The sequence below is a fragment of the Halyomorpha halys genome, unplaced genomic scaffold (assembly GCF_000696795.3).
Source record: "Halyomorpha halys isolate HHAL.00 unplaced genomic scaffold, Hhal_1.1 Scaffold584.1, whole genome shotgun sequence".
In the NCBI taxonomy this organism is placed as follows: domain Eukaryota; kingdom Metazoa; phylum Arthropoda; class Insecta; order Hemiptera; family Pentatomidae; genus Halyomorpha; species Halyomorpha halys.
In genome coordinates, this window is record NW_027116544.1 from 845,678 (window position 1) to 859,794 (window position 14,117).

At 31.8% G+C, this 14,117-nt stretch overlaps 1 protein-coding gene across 2 annotated transcripts; it reads right to left on the reverse strand.

The window, feature by feature from the left end:
- LOC106684460 (angio-associated migratory cell protein) lies at window positions 1-11,638 on the reverse strand. Of its 2 annotated transcripts, none has more exons than XM_024361083.2 (11): window positions 11,502-11,638; window positions 11,378-11,428; window positions 10,668-10,918; window positions 8,336-8,463; window positions 5,854-5,991; window positions 3,588-3,659; window positions 3,424-3,496; window positions 3,106-3,305; window positions 2,554-2,709; window positions 1,255-1,436; window positions 1-193 (listed from the first exon to the last, which is right to left on the reverse strand). In XM_024361083.2, exons 3-11 carry the CDS (start codon window positions 10,909-10,911, stop codon window positions 97-99), a joined length of 1,290 nt encoding a protein of 429 aa, XP_024216851.1. In that variant the 5' UTR covers window positions 10,912-10,918; window positions 11,378-11,428; window positions 11,502-11,638; the 3' UTR covers window positions 1-96. The 2 variants fall into 2 exon arrangements, with proteins under 2 accessions (XP_024216851.1, XP_014282049.1); XM_014426563.3 differs by having other exon boundaries at window positions 11,498-11,620.
- Window positions 11,639-14,117: the final 2,479 nt, after the last annotated feature.

Below are 14,117 nucleotides of genomic sequence, written 5' to 3' on the forward strand. Positions count from 1 at the left end.
TAAAATATAAAAATATTTATTCACATAACTTAATTTACAATTCAGGATCAACATTATACAGATTAACAATTCTATTTACAAATAATATACATGAAATTATTCAGTAGAATTTCCAAATTGAGACATGAGTTCATCTACTGGAAATAATCTCACAGTATGGTCATCTGAAGTGGTGAATAATGTTTTTGCATCCCTGAAAACAAAAAGTATACATAGATAAAATAAAACGATAAAGAAATAACTATAAACTAACTGATTTATTAAGTAAAAAAATAAAATATATATAGCTTACTGATATAAATCTATCAACAGTTCAAACTATCAATAGTTCCAATACAATTGTATCTTAACTATCAAGTTTTAAAATTTTTTAGTTGAATTGAGTAAAATTGACAGCAATAGGAAAACATAGATATCAACATTCTTGTTTTTAAAGTATATTTTCCAGTCATTTATTGATTTTCAAACTTTTGATTCCAGAATCCATGTATTTAATTATATTTTCGAACATCAGCCAATCAAAGTAACTTTTTTTTTGTTTTTTATTATTTTCATTAAAAAAACCTTTGAAATTGATTGATCAGGAGAGAAAAAAATATATAAATCGCCTCAAAAATTTGACATTATGTAATAGAATTAAAAAAATTGTTCTGCTTCACAAGAAAGGGGACAGAACTAAATTAACAAACTTCAGACCAATATCGTTAGGCGCCACAATAGGGAAAGTCTTTACAAAAATCATCCAAACCAGATTAGATGGGCATCTAATGAGGAAGAATGACGAAAACTGAGCCAAGAAACTAACAGAGTGGATCCCCTTGGATATGAAAAGGAACTGAGGTAGACAAAGAAGAAGATGGATAGATGAGATAAAGGTAGAAGGAACACTGTAGTCACGAAAAGCCAAGGACAGAAAATACAGGAAGATGAAGATAAGGGAACCAAAGTACAGATAGTCCCCATTATGGACTTTATTACTCCTTAAAAGAGGAAGGTCTATATAGATGTATATAAAGAAAAATTAGATGTAAATAATGCTATTATAAAAGTAAATATATATATAAATAAAGACTATTATTATTATTGAATTAAAAAAACAATTGCCTGCTTTTTCTACTACTGGGCCAATTTTTGTAACAATCCCAATTCATTCATGGATGATCATAAGAACTCATTATTATAAATGGCTATTTTGTTTCGAATAGAAGTCGGATCATTTGATATACTTTTCTGAATAAATAAAATAAATCTTACTTAGTAATGGCTAAATCCAAAATACTCTTTGAATGGCCTTCCAAAGTGCCTATCCTCTTAAGAGCCCTTATATCACAAACTGCGATTTTTCCTACTTTTGTACCAACATAAACTATGTGTTTTCCCTCAGGCCAAACAAGTCTTGTTACTCCTTCTTCTATTGGAATGTAACCCCTCTCTTCCTGAAACAAAAAAGAGATCAATTAAATAATATCCAAAATATTAGTTTTGGAAAAGGATTCAACAAGATTGTTAACACCATATTTAATAATAAATTTGTGATTATTTTGTAAATAGTATTTACATAGTATTAGCATTTAATTTAGTAACATTTATTTTTATTTTTAATATTTTCATTAGAATTTGCTGATTTGAAAAGAAAGATATGTATTTATATTTGTGTTATAATTAAGTGTAATTGAAACAGTTGCTAAGGTGTCGCCTAGCAACAGGCCGATCATCTTCATTTTAAGGTCAGTTCCTGCTAATTAGTGGCAATTATAGTTTCGAATCATCCCTGTCGGCATTCAGTGTGTTTTAGTTTGGACATTTCGTATGCTAATCAACATTAAAGTCCAGAACTTAACCTTTTCTGTTTTTTGCCCTTTGATTTGAATATGAGTTGGTGCTAATTAGTAATTAGTAACTGCAGTTGCAGGCCTACCTTCTACGCCACAACCCCTGATGAAGACCTGAAACTCAGGTCGAAACGTCGGCATAAAATAAATAAATATGGTTTTGTTTATTTATGTTGTTCTTTGCTGACCGCACCTCCCGACGAACTTCTCCAATAATTTTATTTTTGCTTAAAAGGCTTTTTATTTTTATTTATATTCATTGTTTTATTTTATTTTATGTTTTCAATTATTAGCTTAGCCAAATAAATGTTTATATTCCGACCCAGCTTGTTTTTTTAAAGCTATCTTGCAAAAAGAATTCATTAATTTGAGGTGGCTTTAACAAATAATTTTATCCAAGAAAGTATCATATTCAGTTCATTTTCGTGGACATAGACATTTATTTGTAAACGATTATTTTTTACGAAGTACAAGTAGTTGAATGAAGTGTTGCCAATTCTTATTTTTTAATTCTAAAATGGAAAGTTAAGAAATGAATAAAGACCATTAGCAGAAACTTGAATATCTTAACTACCTAAAATCTGAATTTTAAAACATTCAATCTCAATACTTTAACAAGGACTAGTTGGATCAAATCTAATTTGTTTTGTTAACTTTACATTAGCTTATTTGATTATTTGTCAGTTAGGATACAAACCAACAGAAAAAAAAAGTTTCTTACTGATTTGACATAGTCATATACATGGAGAGCATTGTCAGTTGCTGCAACTATTACATTATAAGGAAGTTTTCTCGAAAACACAACATATTCCACAGATGTTGTAACTGCTTCACTTCCTTTTTCATGTTCCTCCACACACATGAACTGCTGTGCTGACTATAAAAATGAAAAAACAAAGCACATTACTATCAAATCATGGAGCCAGAGCATCAAGATTAAATATTTATAAATACTACATAAAAAAGGAATTCTTGATTTAGGATGAGAAGGGAGGAGGAGAAAATATTGCTGACAAAAGTGTTAAACTGTTTAAGTCGATGTTTTGATTTAGGATTATTTTGTTTATTCTATTTTTGTGTTAACTTCTACACAAAAATTAATTATTAAAGTTTTGTTCTTGATAGTGAATTACTTACAAGCCTTAGTATTAAAAAAAAATATAACTCGTTATGATGGATATTTGATTTTGAAATATTTTTTGTCTCGGCTGAAAAGGTGGGAGTTAGAGGTAACGTGGTTACTTTTTTCTTTTTCATATATAACTTTTATTACCTTAACTCCTTGTGTTTTGAGGAGGTATAACCTAGAAGAAATAGTTCCAACAGCAATGAGGTTATTATCAGGGTGTACATCCAGAGAAATGACTGTTTCCAATTGAATGTCTGGAGAGTCGTACTTCATGCAAACGTTGCCATTAGCCAGGTTAAAAACTCTAATAGAGCCATCAATGTAACAAATTACAGCTCTCTTACCTAAAGGAAAGAGAAAATTCATACATGAATAAAAGATGTATAAATAATAATAATATTCATGAGTATACAATATTTTTCGAATTATGAATGTTTTTCTAAATAAATATTGAATACAAACCATCAGGCATAAAAGCACCAACATCAGCTAAATCCCGATGTCCTGGAAGAACCTTACATTCCCCAGATGGAATCTGCAAAAATTTTAGAAAATGGTTAAAAATAATTCTGGATATAAATGTAGAATGATATCATTATGTTAAATGACAAAATAATAAAACACACCTTCCACATGTAGACAGAACCAGAAGATTCACCGACAAGCAGAACATTTGCTTGAGGATGCCACCTCATCCACTAAAATAAAATTAAAAAACAAAATTATAGCCAAATTCTAAGATAAAACATATATTTCTCAATAAGAATATTAATATTTAGTGTACGCTATGGGATTGGGCAGGAATTGTTTATGGTAATAAGGTAAAAGATGTGTTTAACTCAACTATTTTTTTTTTATCTCTGAGCATGATGTTCAAAGGTTAGAAGGGTTACTATTATGGTAGTATGGTAGTATAACAGTGTATAAATGGGATTTGTCACTGTCATAATAGGATGGTCCGAGAGGGAAGTTAAACCTATGCTCTATAGCATACATACATACATACACACACACATTAGACGTTAAAATGGCAATGTTGCTGGAATATGGCATTCAGTGGAAGATGGACGCACAGGCTGGTGCCCAACATCGAGGCCTGGGTGAGTAGGAACCGCGGGGAGATAGATTATTATATCACCCAGTTTATCACAGGGCATGGTTGCTTCCGAGCCTACCGTATAGGTTTAAGCTCGATGAGACTGGAGAATGTCCATTGTGCTCAGAAATGAAAGAGAGTGCAGAACACGTTTTCTTCTTCTGTCACCGCTTTCATGAAGAAAGAAGAGACTTCCGACGCGTTTGCGGCTCAGACCCGACAGCAGATAATATTGTCATATTATGCTGCTTAACCAAATTATTGGATGGCAGGCCAACGATTTGCTGCACAGGTGATGCAGAAGTTAAGAAATGAGGAGAGAGATAGGGGAACCAGGAGATAGCCTAAAACAATGAGGCGGCACTCAGCCAATCACCCCCATGATGTAGGCGTAACAGCGGTCCCATGGAGGGTGAGAAACAGGTGTAGGGCGGTGGTTTTAGTGGGTAAGAATCCCACACACGGATAGGTACGGGCCTATCCGTGTCTTTTGAAGATTTCCACTGACCCTCGTAAAAAAAACAAAACAAAAAAAAACACATTAGACGTTAAGAATGCCATAAAAAGTACCCGAAGACTTCTGGCTACTGTTATCCCCTCCATTATGTTATATGCAGCCCCGATTTGGAAAGAAGCAATGGCTACCAAATCATACAGGAGACAGATGGTTTCTGTTTATCGCAGAGTTTGTTTAAGGACAGTTAGCGCTTTTCGAACTGTTTCCTACGAAGCGATGTGCGTGATAGCCCGAATGCCACCTGTGGAACTCCTTGTTGAAGAAAGAAGCAGGCACTATGGACGACGCTTACACGTTTCCAGAGAAGAAGAGCAAAAAATAACAACCGACCACTGGCAGCAGCGTTGGGAGGCTGCAGATTCCGGGGGGTGGACCCGCAGGTTAATACCCGATGTTGGCACGAGGTATAGTTGCCAGCATGGTGAGGTGGATTTTTACATAACCTAAATGTTGACCAGACATGGATGCTTTAGAGCCTACCAGTACCGCTTAAAACTGGACAACACTGCAGAATGCCCTGGATGCCAGACTGTCGAGGAAACCACGGAGCACGTGTTTTTCACTTGCACTCGCTTTGCAGCAGAAAGAAGTGAATTGGAGAGAGAGTGTGGAGGACGCATCACTCCAGAAAACATAGTGAGCTATATGCTCATCCCAGACCAGCATTGGAATGCAGTGAAGAGATTCACCACAGTCGTCCTCAAGAGGTTGAGAGAGGAAGAGAGGGCTAGAAGACGTTTGTAGCATGGAAACCTAAAAACCATGTGAAGAAAGTGAGGCGGCACTCAGCCATTTCCCTCCATGAAGTAATGCCAAGCAGCGGTCCCGTGGAGAGGAATGAACAGGTGTAGGGCGGTGGTTTTAGTGGGTAAAAATCCCACACACAGATAAGTACGTGCCTATCCGTGTCTTTTGAAGATTGTGAAAAAACACAAATCCAAATGGTAGCATATAATAGTAGATTTTTATGCTCCATATTTTAATAAAACAGTAAACTTGGTTGGTGGGTGAATGCAAAATACTATTTTAGTTTTCAGAAAAATTAGTTTTAGATATCATTTACAAATGCATTGTGACAGGAGGAAGAAATAACCAGATTTATACCGAGGGTGGTATCAGCATCGAACCTTCAGGTTCGCTAAGCCTTTATTATTATTACTGTAATAAAAAGGGATTGTTGGAAGGAAGACTTTAATTATTTGCCATGGAATACACAATATACTGATTTGAAAATAGTTATAAAAAAAAATTATATTAGATAAATTCTAAAATAATTTACCTGAACATCGTCTATTTTGGTATCCCAAACTTCATTAAAGCCCGTAGGTAAAGTTTTCCAAACTTGAATTTTACCACCCATATCAATAGCTGCAACGTATTTCCCATCATGATTGAATGCGACATTCAGAACAGAATCCTGGAAAAAAAGCTTTAAGTTTTAATTGCATCAATGTCACAAATAATAAGTAAAAGCAAAAAGTCACTAAAAAATAATATTATAGTTCAAAGAATTAATGAATCAATCATTCACAAGCATGGGTTTAGCAACCCATAATAAGCAAAAAAGTAATATGGTGGAGCATGAAACAGCCATCCTATTCTGTTTGTTTTATTAGGCAAACAGTTTACTTTAAAGAGTTTTAATTTTGTTAAGGAACACAAACAATTTAATATGATATTAACAGTACAATTATTAAATAATAGAACACAGTTTAATCGGCAATATTCACATGAAAGAGTTTTGTCCGACAATTGCACGTTTGCAATTGTATAATTATCTGTAATAGAAAATGGTGATATTTATTAGTCATTTAATCATGACAAAATCGCAATTATAATGCTTCAATTGCTGAGGTACTGAGGAGTGCTAAATCTATTATTTAAAGACTTGGTATTCAAAAGTTTCAGTTTAGTACTTATAGTTCATCTTTTTGCAAGCAATCTTTAACATTAATATAATGTGAATTGTTATTACTACATATAGGAGACTAATTGCCATGAGTGAAGCAATTACAATCAGCTTTTATAAAGTCAATAATTTTGTGAGAAATGCTCATTTGAAAACTAATCTCCTTTGGCTCAGCCTAAAACCTAGAAAAAACCAATCAGGTCCTGGTAAGTGTGATCGTGTTATCATTGTTGAGGTAAATACATGTCTTGAAGATATCTAGATGTAATTCATTGATTAAAATCAATCATTATGGTTTTATTAACATTCTTTAATTAGAACCTCTCAAAGCGTTCCCTCCAATCCAATCCATTGTCTTGTCTTATTAAAAGATTGAAGGACTAAGTGGAAATTTATGGAGTCAAGATATTTAAAAGGAAATAAACAAAACAATTTATTGTTTAGTGAACAATGGTTTTATATGACTATGACTACACTTCAGATGGGCAATGTATTTTTATTTAGATTCCACTTATGAATTAGGAAAGTTACATAATGAATGAAGATGTTAAAGAACATCAGATAAATAGTGTTTCAATAATATATTAAGAATGTGGGATGATAATGAACAAAAAGAATGAATGTATTATCCCTTATAATACTATAATAACAAATTATTAATAAAGGAATCATTAATAAATGGGACTTCACAATTCACTATTCAAAGAAAACTGGAGGTTGTTATTCAAGGAAGCACTGCAAGAAAACTAACTGCCAACCAATTCATTATATAACCATTATAGCATAACCATAAACCATAAAGTAGATACATCACAGGTTTTTATACACTTCCAGTCCAGGTATATATAAAATACTTCATGATGCTGAACTCGCTTTGAGAGTAAATATCCAGGAAATAACAACCGAACTTCATTGCACATCATCAAGTCATGTGCAAATTCCCAAGAACTAACTTTTAAAAAAAAAACAGGTAAATGTTGCGATAATTCAAAATTATAAAAAAAAAAAAATATTTTCTAGTCCATTCTCAAATAAATGTATAAAATTAAAATGAAGAAACAATGAAATTTTAAATCATGAATAAGTTATTATTCTAAAAAAATATATATATATATATATATATACACTTGCCACAAACCCAAAATATCAACAAATGTTTGGTAAACAAAGAACATAACTAATACCCGTATCCACTCGCTAGATGTTCCAAGGAGGCAACCATGATGGAAGTTAGACGTTAGCTATAACTTTCAATTTATAATATTTTCATAATAAAGGACAAAATAAAAATAGGTTAAGTGAAAGTAAATGTGATTATTGGCAAGGTAAGGCGTAGAAGATATAAAAATTTCCAATACATTCAACCCAGACATATACATTTTTGTAAAATATTAAAATATTTTTAATAAAAAATAAACCACTAAAGTTAACTGACAAGATTTGAAACAATATATAAATAATATACCAACTTGATGTAACTTTAAAATATACATCTTAAACTAGAGTTAATTATTGATTACGTAGGTTGAGGAAATTCATTAATTAATTAAAACCCAGAGAGTACAAATATTTATTTTTTTGGTAGTGCTAAAACAATACTGAGTACAAACATGTGAATGCAGCATAAGCGCTTATTTAAGTGCCCTTTGATTAGTTCCCATAAACTGACAGTTGACAGGTAGTCCACTTAGTCAAGGAAACATGTACCAGTTAATCTTATTAACCCATCCACACCTTTGTACGTGTATACAATTTTCATAGTTTGGCAAATGTGTAGAAGTACCTTTATAAAGGGTCATTATTCTTTAAAGCATATGATTTTAGAGAACAATCATTATATAGCAAAACTTACAGAAAATTTATCAGATTCCATCAAAACTTCCCCTGTCTGAGTATTCCAAATATATGGCTTTTCATCTTGACCTCCAGTAATAACTATATTTTCATCTTGAGGATGTAATCCGATACAATAAACCGATCCTATAAAAAACCAAAACTAAATTATACCATCATAACCATGAAACACTTAATACTACATTCCTTAACTATTTCTATATATTATATAGCCTGTCTTTAATCAGAAATATATTACTCTATTACCTAAAGCAAGGGCTATGGCATGTCTGATATAGACAACAAAATTAATATTCTGATGATAGATATTTTAAATTAAATGGAAAAGGGTTATTGATTGGCACAAAGAGCAAAGTGTGAACTAGAAGTTCTTGGCATTAAACAATTTTCCACATATTTGGCATGATTTTTATGTAGGTATGGTTCAACATATGCAAGTGAGTAGATTTTCTCCAACATAAACCTGATAAAAAATAAATATTAGTCTTTGCTGTAAATTTTATTATTCATGTCTTCAACCAGAATTGAAAAACCTGATCGAACAAAAACAAATTCAAAGACCTTATTATGCGTTATTGAGTGAATTATATTACACTCCATTGTGCATTTAAGTATTTTCACTTTATTTTGTGTGGCAGGTCTCTAGTAGATATTCAATAGTTATACCCAAAATGAGTACATTCTAGATCTAAATAGTTGGCTATTTACATAGCCCATTTATAAGGCTAAAGTACCAATCCATCTTTTTTAATTGAAATTAAATTATTGTGAAATAATTAATTAGTTGTTCCTTTTAATTAATGAAATTTAGGGTAGCCAATGAACCAGGGTTATAGAAAGTGTAGACAACGGGGTATTCCACCATCACGAGCAGGGAAATCCAGATCGTGGTGAGGCTACTATTTCCTGGTGAATTTTAATTTAACTTTCTTTTTTTTTTTAATTCTTGAGAAAGTAACATTTGCTTGTGGTACTCCTGGCAAAGCCTTGAGGCACCCACTTTGGGAACTGATGCTGTATGTCTACACCAATCCTTTCATACATAAGAAAAACCTTCAAGAAAAATTTATATCCATTAATATAATAATTTTTCATCATAGTCATGTCACACATTCTGAATGGAATGGTTTTAATAAATGACGTTTAAAGTTTATTTAAATATATTAATATTGAGTCTGTTTCAATTTTTTTATTTTGATATTTAGTAAGTTTAGGTTTTTACTATCTGACCATCCCCATTTTTTTTTTCCAATAATAAGAATCACAAATTAAATTTTATTTAAGCCGTGACTGTTATTGGTTGTCTAGAGGTGAATAAAATTAGAAAAATGACTCTTACCTACTATATCGATATAACTCTTACTTAAATGTCAGAACTGATTCCCAAGAATATCACAAGGTGACTAACACAAAAATGACAGTTTTATAAGTCTGGATCTGCTGATTTTTTAGTAAGTAGTGAATACTAACATCTTATTTTAATTATTTTTAGAGTTTAATTGAATAATATTTTGGATAAATAACTCATAAACTATTTTGAAAGAGAGTTTAATTTAATTTTTCAGAAAAATAAAACATCTTGTTTAAGCTCATGAAAAATAAATTTATGTTAACCAATTTTTTTTTTTATAGACAACATTCCTTAAAAAAAAGTACTTCCTTAAAATAATCTTATATTTAGATATTCAATTAACGGAAGTACAAAATCAAGGGAGGAGCCCACTAAACTTATTCAAGACACAAAAAGATTTGAGGTTATCATATAGTATCATTTGAACAAAGAACAGTTCATAGATATTAATATATTGTCATACCTACATTAATAAAACACAGAAATATTTAGAGTACATAATTTGGTATGACAATCTACTGAAAATTGATTCATCAAATAATGCAATATGACTAGGTACTTGTATCTTGATAACCATAAATGATTTCCTAGAATTTATTGTTTCCCATTTACAGTGATTTTTGTTTTTCTTTTCTAGTCACTACTATGATTTCACTTGAACAGAAATGAAAAATATATAAACAGAAATATAAAAAAAAAAAAAATTAAAAAACATGGTTATTAAGAGGAATGATCAGAATAGCTCATCTTCAATATTTTGAAGATATAAAAAAAAACAACAACTCAAAATTCGCTCAAACACATATATTTAAAGAGAAATACAATTTGATTAGTAGTTACATAATATAAATAAGTCCTCATCTACTGCTAATGCAGTATAAGGTTTTGATTATTAGTTGATACACTAAAGTTATTATGCTTTAATAAACAGTTCAAAAGAAAATAATTTTAACGACATACATATTGCAAAACAACTTGCCTGTGTGTTTTGAAAAAATGAGGGAAGCATGGTCTGTGGTAGGAATACAGGACATTTTCCTTTCAAACTCAGTATCAGACTCATATTCATTTAATTCTTCCTCTTCTTCAGAGGTAGAACTCATCTCAATTTCTACCTCCAAATCATCTGTATCGATTATTTCATATTCCTCCAAACCTTCAAATTCGTCTTCCATGACTAATGACCTACTGTTAGATTCTACAGGTCTATCACCGTATGTCATCCCCTTTCTGCAAATTACACAAGTTGTGAAATTTATGAATATATCAATTAGCAAGTTACTGACCTATAAGTAATTTGATAGTAGATGAACTAGAATAATCAAGATAGCTAGATCAAGCACAATTCTAGAGCATAAACTAGTTTTGTAGTTTGATTACAAACTTTAAATAAAACTGAGATACAGATGAGGGGAAAACAATATGTTGAAGCTCCTCACTATTTAAGAATAAAGTTATTTTTTCATAATCATCAAAAATAAATCTAATTAAAGATAATATTGTGCAATATTAAGCAATGCAAGGTTATTGGAGTATTCTAAAACAAACAACTTCAACTGATAAATCCATGAATATCAAAATAGTGAAGGCAATATACTTCTTGTTATGTTAAAAAATTTGGATATACAATGTATAAAATGAGAATAATAAATGTGAATTATAATCCAGTAATAAACCTTCATTACATACCTGATAACAGCTATAATACTTTTAGGACTTGTAGAACTTATTTAAAACACACTGTAGAATACAAATTTCAATCAGTTATGAGATATACATTAAAACAACACGAAATTATTTTCCACTTACTTACATTGCAATCGCAACTATTTTTCACATTCACTTCATAAACAAAAAAAAAAATATACAGATAATGCGAACACCACTAAAATAACCAAGAACAGTCACAAGACAGATCAAGAACAACAAAATGAGAGGGGGGAACCAAGGTTCTAATATGTACCACAAGGTCGAAGTAGTGTGCTAAAACTGACGATAGATGGGACTACTTTTGTGAGGTTCTCAAATAATTCTATAGATAGCAGTCATTGTATTTTTCAAATTTAAATAAGATTTTTGAAGAGAAGCTCTTTTGAGCAAGGTAAAGGTAGTTTTCTAGGATTAGGTGAAAAGTGAAACGCTCAACTTTCTCAAATAAAATATTTATAGAATGAAAGGACTATTTTATTTAAGTAAGAGAAATTTTCCTAAATGAAATTACATTTCCTAATCCTGAAATGATAAAATCGTCCATGAGAGTCTCATGGATATTACTTTTTTAAAAATAATATAAGAACTTTTTCTGGAGATGGGATAGGTTTACTTTGTTTATTAAATCAAATTATTTAACAACTGTTGAATCAAAAGGAAACAATAAAGGGTAATTATCTCAATACAGGAACAGATCATTTTAAAATTTAAAGACCGATACACAGTCATTGATTATAAACTTTAAAAAATGTAAATGTTTCATTATTGTATTAGTTTTTAATTCCATTTAATTTTTTCATTTTAATAATTATAATATTATATGCATTCATGGTATGATACATGCAATTAAATTAAATTTTTCCAATCAAGGTAATCTATAAAGTATACAGAATTGTTCAGAGAGAGTGCTGCAGTTAAAGCACTGAAGTCCAGTAACAGAATTATCATTTAGCTTTGAAAGCGTTGACTTTCACAACAAAGAGCTACAACATGCTTGTCGAATCAAATTGGTAGATTTATTAATGATATATTAAGGCGGATCCACATGTTGTCCGCTCGCCACGAATCAGAGGCTTGTACAAGTGCTTGGTAAACAAAGAGCAGACCGTCCACATGTCAGTGTTATTCAGAGAGGCAAGCATAGCCGACGTACAAGTGGTTTCAGCCATTGCACTGGAATTATATTATTTTCATCAATCAGGTCCTGTCCTTATTTCCAAAGGGGCCTCTACATGTTGGCCAAGCCATGGCGAACTCAGACAGCGCGTGGTTTGTACGAGTTGGCCTAAGCTCGTTGCCGATCCGTCGAAAGATGGTTTTTGGAATACAGATCAAAGGGGTTCGTGAGAGCGCTCGTGAAGCATCTCCATCATTGTTCTTTGTCTAGTTGCAACTGAGAGCTGTTAGGAGGTTAAAGGTGTTTATTGTTACTGTTTATAATAAGTTTTATATTTAATCTTGTTTATTTATATTTAATTTCCTTTTTTTGTAATAAAAATAATATAATCCCAGTGCAATGGCTGAAACCACTTGTACGTCCGCCATACTTGCCTCTCAGAATAATACTGACATGTGGATGGTTCGCTCTTTGTTTACCGAGCATTTGTACAAGCCTCAGATTCGTGACGAGCGGCCAACATGTGGATCCGCCTCTAGATAAACATTGTTTGGTCTGAATTTCCACGAACAATATTTGCTAATATCTTTCTGTGGACCTTTCTCTTAATACTGAATCCCAATAAAATCACCGATATCTTATTTGCCTTCAATTCCTACCAACCTCGCTTACGTTTTACAGTTGAATCAGAAACTAACAATTCGTTACCATTTCTTGACCTCCTCATCATAAAAAACGCCAATAATACTATATCCACCGATTGGTACACAAAACCAACTTACTCAGGAAGACTTTTAAATTATCACTCCCAACATCCTTACCATCAAAAACTAAACACAGCCAAAAATCTTATTCATCGTGGTTTTTCTCTCTCGGATTCCCAATTTAATGACAATAACTATCTCTATTAAACAAATTCTCTTAAACAACAACTTCCCTCCAAAAATCATCGACAAACTCTTTCACAATTATAAAAACCGTACCCCGTCTACACAAAATTCTCTGCAATCTTTTTCCATCCCCCTATACAGAGCATTACCTTATATACCCTTTCTTACAGACAACATTCAAAAAACAATTACGTTCCTCCATCCCAAACCTCCGTTTAGCCCTCAAAGCCCATAACAAACTGTCTTTTATTTACACAAATCTTAAAGATCCAATTCCTCCTCAATACCGTTCCCAGGTTGTGTACCGTATCCCTTGTTCCACTTCTAATTGCAATGCATCCTACATTGGCGAAACAAAAAATTTACTTAAAGACCGCATAACCCAGCACAAATATTCCGTCTCCTCCCGTAATTCCCATATTTTTACATCTCACTGATTTTATGTTTTTCTTTTAAACTATAACTTGAACTTTTTATCATTAGTATTTCATATCAACTGTTGTGTTATAACGGTCTTTCTTGACAGTTACGTTTCTAACCACAGTTCAGTGGCTCACTCTAGCGGAATTTTCAAATAAACTCTTACATCAATCAGTTGCGAGCCTACCTTCTACGACACAACGTAAGTCTCCCTTCTCGTTCTCATATTTGTTACATTATTATTTCCCTTTCTCCATATACTACTTTTTCCTATTGTATGTGGATGTATATA

Excerpts from the sequence above, each read along its gene's own strand:
- LOC106684460 (XM_024361083.2), bottom strand. The coding sequence starts at position 10,911 with ATGACATACGGTGATAGACCTGTAGAATCTAACAGTAGGTCATTAGTC. Across the intron at positions 5,992-8,335 it reads TGGAATCTGATAAATTTTCT|GATTCTGTTCTGAATGTCGC; the intron begins GTAAGTTTTGCT and ends CTTTTTTTCCAG. Across the intron at positions 3,306-3,423 it reads TGGTGCTTTTATGCCTGATG|GTAAGAGAGCTGTAATTTGT; the intron begins GTTTGTATTCAA and ends TCTTTCCTTTAG.